This window comes from Apteryx rowi, unplaced genomic scaffold (assembly GCF_003343035.1).
Source record: "Apteryx rowi isolate R43461 unplaced genomic scaffold, aptRow1 scaffold_377, whole genome shotgun sequence".
Classification (NCBI taxonomy): Eukaryota; Metazoa; Chordata; class Aves; order Apterygiformes; family Apterygidae; genus Apteryx; species Apteryx rowi.
Window position 1 is genome coordinate 531900 of NW_020450274.1, and position 10886 is coordinate 542785.

Consider the following 10886-nt stretch of genomic DNA (forward strand, 5'->3'; position numbering starts at 1 on the left):
GAGGGAGAGAGGGAGAGAGGGAGAGAGGGAGAGAGGGAGAGAGGGAGAGAGGGAGAGAGGGAGAGAGGGAGAGAGGGAGGGCTATTCTGAAAATGACATTACTCAATCCCACTGTACTGTTTCGTTATCCCCATCCTTGAAGGCCTCACTAGTTTCAGGTTAAGTGCTGGTAACATCGAGATACCTCAATCTTGAGTGAGACCCTACTGTTCTAATCATTATTCAATCATTATGCAACTGGTACAATAGCTATACATAAAACCAGCACCCCATTGTGACAACAAATCAATCAGCCCTGCCACTTACGGTAAGATTGGCATAAGAATCTATTTTAAGATTCCATTTAATGAGACTACTGTATCAGGGGTCACTTTGAAAAAAACAAACATGGGAACCTTTGGAGCAACTGTACTATGTGATTAAGTTTGGAAGAAAGCATGCACTTACCAGATTTAGGCACAAGAAGTAGAAGATCTGTCTAGAATCATATTCCTCAAGGATTTGTTTCAGTGACTCTTTAATAAACCGGGGTAACGACTGCGAGCTCTGCTGCAACGCATCACCCATGAAGTTATACAGAGGAGTGCCTTCGGGGGAATAGCCAATAAGGGTGCCTTTCTGCCCTTTCCTGGAGGGGGAGGACAGGATATTGGCAGCTGCAAGGAAACGTATTGAAGTTTTTGTTGCTGTTTCTAAGCTTCGCAGCAATTTTACAATGCAAGCGTTCAAAGATAATGTGCAATATTAAGGCAGCAAAGTGACCATCAACTTCACCTTGAAGTTTACCATTAGATTTTACTGACATGTAAGATTAGATCATCGCTTCCACAGGGAAACAGATCTATTATATTCCTTTTTCTAGGCAGTAAAACAGAACAAAACTGCATGCCCATTTATTCAAAGAAACTCATAAAAGCTCATTCAAAAGAATTTTGACCAGAGCCATTTTCAGAATGGGTTCCGAGTAACATGAACAAATTTAACAGATTTATTAAAAGATAAGTAAGAATACGTACATAAAATGAAAAAAACAGCACTCACTACCACTCCTCCAGAAAGGACGTGCTCTGTGCTTTCATGGTGTGGTGGCTTGTTCATAGCTCGAAGCTGGTCTGTTATTGGATGTGTCCAAAAGTTGCCAAAAAGCAGTGCACTAATGAAAATGAGAAAGGATCCATATCGAGCACACTTGGAAGCTTCCATCTTGACAGAGCATATAGACTCCACATAGAAATCCAAGATCACAACAAAGAAGATGACTGTTATGAAAGGCATGATGAGAGAAGACCAGGACTCTACTTTACTCTGCAACAAGAAATATATTTCAGACAAGATTGTTCACTATTAGATCAGTTGTCTATGCAGCATTAAATCTAGTGCACTTTTTTAATAAATAATTTCAAYAATACTTCTATCATAGAAAATCAACATTCAAACTATAGAAAGACACATATAACTAAGGAGCATTGCAGTAGCTTATTTAAAATACTTTCACAGGCTTAAAAGAAATATGCTATTTGCATTGGTTTACTCTCCCTAAACAAGGAGGCATAATGAACATGTCTTTAAATTACAATATACACTCTTCAAGAAAAAAGAGCTCTGTATTTATATAGTCATTAATTCTTGCACAATGTTAGTAAAAGAATCCAAGATATAATGTCTGAAGCTAGAAAGAGGAAATAAAGTTATTATGCAAAGACTTGCATCAAATACAGAAAACTATTTCAAACACAGAGCTTATTAGAAAAGCAAAGATTAAAACACCTTTAAGACTACCAAAGTTGTCAAGGAAAGATTTAAGCCACTCTTCACGAGCTGAAGCATTACAGAAAATGAGTTAGGTTTGCTAATGTGTACTTGCTGTATTACCTCTGTTGTCAGAGAGAGGACGATGACCCATGGGCACAACAGAAGGACAGAAACAAGATGAGACAAAGCTTGTAGACGCTTGGCTCCACCTACATCTACAGAGAGCTTTCGGGAAGCCATGTGAAAACCAACCTTGCAACACAGTGCCAGCACCAGAAGCAGCACTCCTCCCTGGAAACAGAAAGGGGTTCTATTAGCATTTCTTATGAGCTGAATACCTCACTCCAAAAAAACCCAATATTTACATTAAAAAAAATACACTTTCTTTATCAACAAAAAGCAGAGTGTTGAAAGCCTATGTTAAGCTCAAAAATGTCATGTCACTTCAGCCTTTTTCTAATGCTTTCACAATCTTTTCATTTGCTTACCTTTATTCGTACCCTCAGATACTACTTCACAATATTTTAATTCAAAATTGTTCCATAAATGAATCACAAGACACTCCACACACAAACAGCCTCCTATCACTCAGATCACACCTGCTCTGTGCATAGTTAACCAGTCTCTCACTCAAACATCTAATTTATTTTCACATTAACACTTTCTCAGCTGCTACTAATGTTCAGTGTCATTCCCCCCTCCTCCCCCCCCATTTCAGTCCCCAGTATACCCACCTTAGCAACAAGACTAACCTAACAGACAAGCTCAATCACCCAGGTCAATCCCACACAGTAAGATTCTGATACACAGTTACTCATCCCACCAACTATAAGAAGCTTATAACATTGAGACAAGAAGTATCAGAATCTTTGTCTTCAAATACAGGCCCCTAATGTAAAGGAAAGACTGGGGAAGAATAGAGAGGCAGCAACAAAACATTGTATATTGTATGGTTTGGCTTGCTGCATGTTTCAGTGGATTCCTAGTTTGTATTCAGCTGAAATTGAATTGGCTCTTATTCAACAAAGACATAAAAAAAATCACAGCGCTGGTTCTGTTCCAGTTGGGCRGGGGGGTGGAGGCGGGGGCAAGTATGTTGAATTTTCTTACTGTTTTTGATTCATGCTTGTCTTAACTCCCCACTCTGAGCTGCTAAAATTCCTACCAATAAAACTGATAAAAGTATCAGCCAACTAAAAACCAAGTTATTTACCTTGTGATCTGCAACGCCCAGGAAAGCAATGATTGTATACAGAACATGGGTAAGAGCACTGTCATGGTGCCCTTCAGCTAAATAAAAAAAAAATTAAGGAAGAACTTTATTTTTATTTTTTATTTTTTTAAACCAAAGAACAGATAGAGGTAGCAGAAGACCACAGAAAGCAAAAGAAAGCAAACTGAGCTATAAAGTTTGGTAGATCCCTAAAGTTCAGAAAGGAAGAAAATATTTCCACAAAAGATAAACAGTTAGAAGTATTTGAAAAAATAAATATTTTAAAATATTAAGGCAGAGTCTCTTTAAATAGTGCACAGAAGGCAGTCATGATACATGGCTTATTTTAATTCAGGCAACTAGATGCAGAAGAATAAACACAATAGCATTAAAAGGTAGATTCATTTTCACTAAAAGCATTATAACAGTGAAGTGTCTAAAATATGATAATTTCTTCTGAGTTTATAAATATTTAAACTTTAGAAAGTTAGACTAATTGACAAGCACAATCCAGCAAATATTGAAGTAATGATAGCTTTTCAGAAATCTACTAGAGGGCACTCTAACAATGAATTTACTCAGTGAAAACTCCGTTGATTAATCAAAGTTATTTCTGAATATACCATCTGCATCTGTAATTCCATGCTCTTTTCATCCTTCAGAAAGTTTACCTTCACCTTGCTATCAGCTATGGGCTTTGTTGTTACTGTCCGTCCTTAGATACACCACTTTTTTTCAATATACCTAATTAGGATGAGAAGACCTTTCGGAAACTTGCTTCTGAACAACTTCCAATTTACTCATTGGCTTAGGAAGCACATTTGCCAGCTTCCATTTGCAGCTTAGACTCCATCRTTGCTGAAGCTATTGCAGGCTATTTCACATCGCTTTTCAGCCTAGCAGCTAAACTGAGACAACTACCATGTTAGTAAGAGTACAAAACTATCTCTCTGGATATACCAAAAAGATTGCCAGCCAGGCAAGCCAACTATTTACTGAAAACACTTAAGCAATAGCCACTATTTCTAGAATTTCTCCAAGAGGAAAGCTGATCGAGAAAGCTTCTAGCAATCCTAAGCGATCTGGTATGAGCAAATAGGAAAGAAATCTATAACTATAATTTAACTTAGAACACAGTTATAGATTTTATCACCAACGTAACCAATGCCATTCAATTGACTATAAATATCAGCATTTTTAGATATAAAAGTAAAATCTTATGCTGTAGCAGTCTTTAAGTGAGGATTCCTATCAAGGAAAATACACGCATATTTAATTCGGTGCATTCACCTTAGCATTCTGTTCTCCCTGGTCCTATACTCATAAACACAATGCTTATGACAGATGTTGTCAGTTAAGATTTTTATTCTCCCYACACATAACAAGAAAGGATACGATGTTCTGCTATTTTAGCCATGAGATCATCATTATCAAAAAGCAATAAGCAGATGACAGCTATGATGAAAAACGCAGCACCTCTTGTCTGGAAAAAACAAAACATTTTTATGACACGCTGTAACCGATAAATGTTAAAGACTCGAGGAAAAGAGTTCCCCCCTTTCTGATCAACGTAAGCATATTTTGGTTGAGTAAGAGAAACAAAAGAAAAAACATTTTCGGAAAAAGTGATCTTGACAATATAATTTTATACTAATTTAGGTTTTCAGATTTGCCAGGTAAGTTGGGGCAAACCACCACCGCAACGAGCTAGGAGATTGTATGTTATGAATATCAAGTCTGACTGTTTCCTTCTTCATGATGTACTTCTGCCAGAACAGACAGTTGCTTCAGCACAATGGTTTAACACTTGGTGGTATCAGGGGGCTATAAACAAGTTCTAGCTTAAAAGTGGACCAAGTGTCAAATTTTGTCCAATGGGAGGCAATGGCTAGAGCACTGTGCAAATGCTCTGAGGAAGCAGAGTTCTTCAGTGCTGTGCTGCGGAAGGGACAGAGGGACCCCAGCTCCCTGCGCTTTTATCACCCTGACTTAGAACATGACAATTTTCATATTTACTATCTTTGCAAAACACTGAGATCTACAGTTAAAAACTACTTTTATGATAATTTATGTGAGGTCAAATACAGCTAGCACATTCTTGTTTCAGAAAGTCAGCTGACTTCTCTTTAGCTTTTAGCTGACTTCACAAAGCTTAAACATTCAGAAGATAGGGCTATCATTCCCTTGTTTCAGCCTTACTAGACATGCAGCTTAGCTACCAAGTGTAAGCTTCTAAGATAGAGATTCACAAAGAACCTCTGCAAAGTTCTATATTTATCATTTGAATGTCTGGTTGGAGAAAGTTTATCTTCTAGACAGTTTTATGTTGGAGGCCCTGAATATTTAAAATTTTTTGGTAGAGTGTCAGAAAGAGCAGAGGGGAGTGCCATTCACTCCATTCTAAGCCCAGTTTACAAGTGGTTAGGGCATTCCAGCAGAAGTTACAACACAGAGATTTTGAAATAGCCTGAGGCAGCACCAATGGCAGACTGCCTCTTACACAGCAATACCCTAGTCTCTGGTATATGATATCATAAGGTAGTTTCCTTCAACTATTACTATTTTTGAGTGAAAATGGCCATGACTGCTAGGGGCTGGGATGAGCTCATTACCTTTAGGGCTCATTAGGCCGAATTAGAGAATACCCATGAAACTGAACATGTAGTGGGACTCAGGTAAAGGATGTCTCATGTATACATCTCTGATTAAGTGCAAGATTGGGGCCAAGAATTCAGCAGATACACTTTTTTTCTGCCAAGGAGTTCTCTGATTAAGTTCTGCATGAGCCTGTATGTATGTGGAAAGCTACAGACTATTGAAGAGTCTAGGCAAGAATCTGGAGCCTTTATTCTTGGACTTTGGTGCTTCAAGGCACTGAAGGTACATACATCCTTTTGCCAATCTGAACTGCAAATCCCTGTACAAAGAATGCTGAAGTGAAAAATCACATTCAAGTTTTTTTTCTGCCTACAAACAAAAAAAACCTTCTCACATGTCTATCATGGATCTTAAACAGCTTCACCTACTCCTTCTCTCAGTGTATGCCACCTTATTTCAAATAGTACATCTTATAATTGCACCAGTACCTATATTAAAAATTACATTTTTTTTTTTTAAACACAAACATAGGTCTGAAATACTGTTTATTCTGGGTAGAGAAGATGTACTTCTAGCATACAATAGCTTTTACTTTTGTCAGAATATATTTAATTACCTTAGCTGGTCCTCCACCTGAGCTTGTGAACAGAACACTAAGGAGTGATAGCACAACCACATCACTGTGCTCAAACAGCAACAATGTCCTATACAAAAAATGAAAAAAGAAGACAGACATAAGCACTTAGCCCATTTACAAGGAAATTGCTGCACAAGCTTGATATATACTATTTCAGCTAAAACTCAGTGAAATGGAGGTCAGAGATTTAACCTACATTTTCTACAGAAAGTTTAAAAAAAATCTGAAAGGATAACTGCAAATCCAAAGCCTTCACCAGAAATGGATCTAGCTGGTGACAGCTAGACATGTCACAAAACAAAGAATTTCCTAGCTCAAGTAACAGATTACAAGTATTCACTTATGGATTACTTCAAATTGTAATCTTTTTATAACACAACAAGATACTAATTTGCTCAAGGTGAAAATAATATTCCCATGACAATATCTTCTGTAAACTAAGTTTCTACTTTCTGGATCCCCCCAAAAAGCAGCCCTGCTCTGCTATACTACATCCTGCTTATTGAGGTGTTGATGGTCCAGTAGTTTATGCACCCCCAGAGCCTCTTAATCGCTGAAACTGAGAATTTCTGACTTGCATGCTGGCTCCTTCAGGTAGCAAAGACCAACTGACAAGCTGTATTGACAGCTTTCCAGAGCAGAACACAGAATAACAGTCTCTGTCAAGTTTACCAAATGCTTCTGCTGTTCTCTTCAGTATAGCAATACAGCTTACTAGGGACCATGTTAGTGGTTCTGTTTGTAAGACTGTCAGCAATCAGAAAGACACTACAGTACTTCTTTAAGAAATCTTCTTATACTTAGGTATGCCTTCTCCTGTGCAAAAGATAAAGTTTCAATTTGATAAAATGCATCATTTAATGCTCTCCTTTCACTCTCTCACTTTTCTAAAACATTAACCTTCATTTTGGTAGTCTAACATTATTCTTTTATTGTTATGATGAAATTCATCAGTATTGCTAACAAATACCACAAGTGATTATATGCACTAATGCTACCAAATTGCAACACAGCACAGGCATAAGATCAGAGACTAAAACAAGGCCTTGCGACAAATGGGGAAATGAATTCTAGTCACCTGACACAGTAATGCAAACTGCTATTGCTAGCTGCCAAGCTATGGATTTCAAACAGTTAAGTAAACAAGCGTGATTACAGAGATGAGACTAGGGAAACAATGAAAACCACAGTCAGCACAATAGGCAGTAATTGTACTGTATCAGTCACATCAATAATTTAAGCACTATCAAGAATGTCACTGACATCTTGTCAAAGAAAGGATAAGGAGAATTATGAGACATTTCTATGTAGCTCTTTCCAAGCAAAACAGAATTTACGGGAAAAAAAAGCACAAATGTCATTTTAAAATTCAAAAAAGCAAGCAAGTGGCTGGCATCATGGGCTGACAGAYACAAAATGAAAAACAACAGGCAACACAGGGAAAGGTCACAAAAATTAGCTTAAAAAGATAAAGCATTATTTACTGTACATATTTACCTCAGTGGTCCACAAAGAGTAAGGCCAAAAAACCACAAGAGTGAAATGATACATCCCACAACAGCATGCTTAAAAATTTTGATCCACTACAAAAGAAAGATATTTCATTATCAATTTATCCACAGTTTCAAAATAAACCCCATTGTTAACACTCTTCTAGCACAGTGGCTCCAGAACTAGAGAGGAAAATATGCTCTGCAAAGTCTGCAAAAGTAGAGTACGATTATCCCCTTCTTGCTTACTTTGCCAAGCAGTTTAAGTTTGCTTGGACAAAATAAAAATCAGTTTTTTACTTCTTTCCTACTAGCTTCTATAGCACAGTTCGAGAGCTCTTCAAAAAACAAACATACAGTCCCCAGCCTTTTAGATACAGGCTGAAGAACTGTGATCATTTACCTGTCAGAAATTGTTTATTTTGTAATATACTGTATACATCTGATAAAGACACACAATGCTAGCTAAAACATTCAAGATAAAGAGACTAAGACCTCAAAACTACAAATATTTATGCATGTGTTTAATTCTTTCTTCAGGAAGTAATTTGTAATTCAACTGGGACTATTCAGTACATGGTAAACTTTAAATGCAAGTTTTTAAACAATTCATTTTTGGAAATACATTAAAGTAGACAAAGTGCCTACAGCAAGTATCACACCTTCAAAATCTAGAATTTAAAACTTTTTACTAAAACAGAAAGCCTAAACAGACATATTTTTCTGAAAACAAATCAAAGATGTGATTTATTTCTATTCACACTTTAAAATTCTACCAAAACATCTAATCATAAAAGCAGTTACATTTGGAACATTTCTGATGCTATCCTTCAGATTCTCTCTACGTAGCATACACTGATAAGAGCAAACATTGTGCATGCATAACATTTTTGCACACATAATTGTATATAAACAAGATTAATAGGGAACAGGTAAAAGAAGAGAAAGATTATTTCTTTCAAATAGCAGGGTCCAATTCAAGCCCAACTCTGACTTCTCTGCAGACTGGAAACTCAACCTAAGTCTGAAGAGCAACTAGGTTGGACCCTCAACACAATGCAGCATGCAAAAAGCACTCTCACAAAGGAGGCATAACTGGAGCACTTCTGCATTCTGACAGTCCAGAATTTGCCATTTTGGAATTGTCAAAGGCAGCTAAACAGACAGAAAAAGCTCTTTTAAAAAATCCTGTTCTCAAAGTAGATGCTTGTGTGGAGTCAGAGACCAACATTTTCACCATGCTCTCAACTATCTGCATTGACAGCCAACAAACCTAAAAACGCAGATCATTTTTTACAGCACAGTTATTTAAACACATCTGGAAATTCCAGCCATGTTTTCCAAATGGATTAACCTTCTTCCCACTTTCTGAGCATTTTCTAGCAAGAGTCATGCTGTCAAAAATATCTACAAAGATGTGAATTACTATTACGTATATGCCAACTCACCTGATGTTTGGTTACCACTTTTCCAGAAGAAAACGGTTTTTGAAACAAAACCATAAAGAACGCAGACCTGTTAAAAGGAAAACATTTTCTCTATTAGTTATTTAGAGCAATCTGAATAAAAAGTTGTTTGCTAATATACTAAGTCTCTCCCTTCTCACATCAGACTCAGTTTACAAAACAGCTACCTCTACATTTTCCACTAAAAGACAACATTAACCACACTCACTATTTGTATTCTCTCTACTGCTTTATTTATATCAGGTATCAATAAAAAAGTTCATGCAGGTGAATTTCAGTTCTGGTCAATTTTACATAAAAATTCTTCAGAGAATAGCTAATGAGAAGTTTTTCCATGATTTACAAAGACCAAAATAACTGATCTCCTCAGACARAAAAGTTTTGAGGAGAAATACCGTTACAATACTATTTTTATTAGTGAGGTACATATACCCAAAAGCTTCTCCGTATATGGAACACTGAATACATGGTCTTGTTAGAAATGGTATGAAGGAATATGCTCCTTTCTCAACTGTGATCAAGAACAAGGGGAAGAGAAGCTACGGTGTTTGGGAACACTCAAGTGAGAAAGTCAGAAATGCAAACAAAAATTTAAATAATAGGTAGGAATGCGGTAGACAACTCTACCAAGTTTATTACCGAAATGCTCTTCCACAACATGAAGCAAGATTGTATCTGCCTGCTGGCAAAGGCTGATACTGTAACACTTGCTGTCAGTTTCTACACTTTAGTTCCCAATCAGGGAAAGATGGCAGYTGAAGCACACAGGAACTACAGAAATGTAAATGATAAAGAAAAAAGCTTGTCTTCTATACTTTTCCTAAGAAAATTTGGAAACAGCTGTTTCCTATGCTCAGAATTGTCCAAGCATCATCCATTTTAAAGTAGCACAGACTTTGAAGTTTCTGAAATTACAGTGAGCACGCTTAAGAAGCAAAAACACTACGATCAGAACATTACTGGATCCACCACCATGCCTTTTCCTCCTCAATTAATCTAAACAAAACACAATGCAAAGCATAAGCTTGACACCAACAAAAAATTACATAGACAAAATATGCTATAACTAGAATAYACAAAGGCTTCGCTGTAAGCACACTCACCCCAGCTTTACTATAAAGATAAACTGTACAAGGTGGACCACTTTCAGAAGATCATAGGATTCAAACAGCCCCAAGGCCTTTAAAAACTTGGTGAAGCACAGCAGCACAAGATACCGGGGCAGCCTGCAAAAGGGAAGACAACAGGCACTTTGAGCCACCGCGCCCGTTTAACCACCCTCCGGGCTCCCGCCCGCCCGCAGGGAGCTCGGCTGAGGGGGGCGCACGGCGTGGCAAGGGCCCCCCGGCCCCTCCACAAACACCCGCTCCCAGCACCGAAGGCCCCAGCGGCTCACGCAGACAAGGCCGCCCCGCTCCCAGCACCGCCGGCAGGGCCAAGGGCAGCGCCCACGGCGGGGAGGACGGGACCGGGACGGGGATGGGGACCGGGACGGCGACCACCACCCCCCCCCCCCCGCGCGGGGCCGGGCCGAGGCCGCCTCCCGCCGCGGCCGTTACCGGGCGCTGGGCACATCCACGGGCCCCAGCACGCCGCCGCCGGCCAAGGCCTGGCCGCTGTACTTCTCCTCCATGCCGGGGCCGGGGCAGCGGGCCCGGGGAGGGACGCGGGAGGACCCTCAGGAGCCTCCCCCGCCGCGGGGACGCCTCATCCTCCTCCGCCAGGCAGGC

At 38.9% G+C, this 10886-nt stretch overlaps 1 protein-coding gene across 6 annotated transcripts in view; it reads right to left on the bottom strand.

Moving 5' to 3' along the window:
- The window catches only part of SLC30A5 (solute carrier family 30 member 5), a 23105-nt gene extending 12225 nt beyond the window's left edge, over nucleotides 1-10880 (bottom strand). For 2 of the 6 annotated variants that reach the window (XR_003254835.1, XM_026073758.1), the window contains exons 1-10: nucleotides 10716-10880; nucleotides 10260-10382; nucleotides 9139-9205; nucleotides 7698-7783; nucleotides 6180-6267; nucleotides 4361-4448; nucleotides 2966-3042; nucleotides 1873-2043; nucleotides 1017-1305; nucleotides 448-656 (exon numbers count right to left, since the gene is read on the bottom strand). Coding sequence is in view for 5 of the 6 variants with exons in the window: in XM_026073758.1 (XP_025929543.1) it covers nucleotides 448-656; nucleotides 1017-1305; nucleotides 1873-2043; nucleotides 2966-3042; nucleotides 4361-4448; nucleotides 6180-6267; nucleotides 7698-7783; nucleotides 9139-9205; nucleotides 10260-10382; nucleotides 10716-10789 (1272 nt within the window). In the remaining variant the exon portion in view is untranslated. Of the gene's footprint in view, nucleotides 1-447; nucleotides 657-1016; nucleotides 1306-1872; nucleotides 2044-2965; nucleotides 3043-4360; nucleotides 4449-6179; nucleotides 6268-6872; nucleotides 6995-7697; nucleotides 7784-9138; nucleotides 9206-10259; nucleotides 10383-10715 lie in introns of those variants that run through there. The other 4 variants (XM_026073756.1, XM_026073755.1, XM_026073754.1 and 1 more) reach the window with 4 other exon arrangements.
- Between the last annotated feature and the right edge of the window lie 6 nt (nucleotides 10881-10886).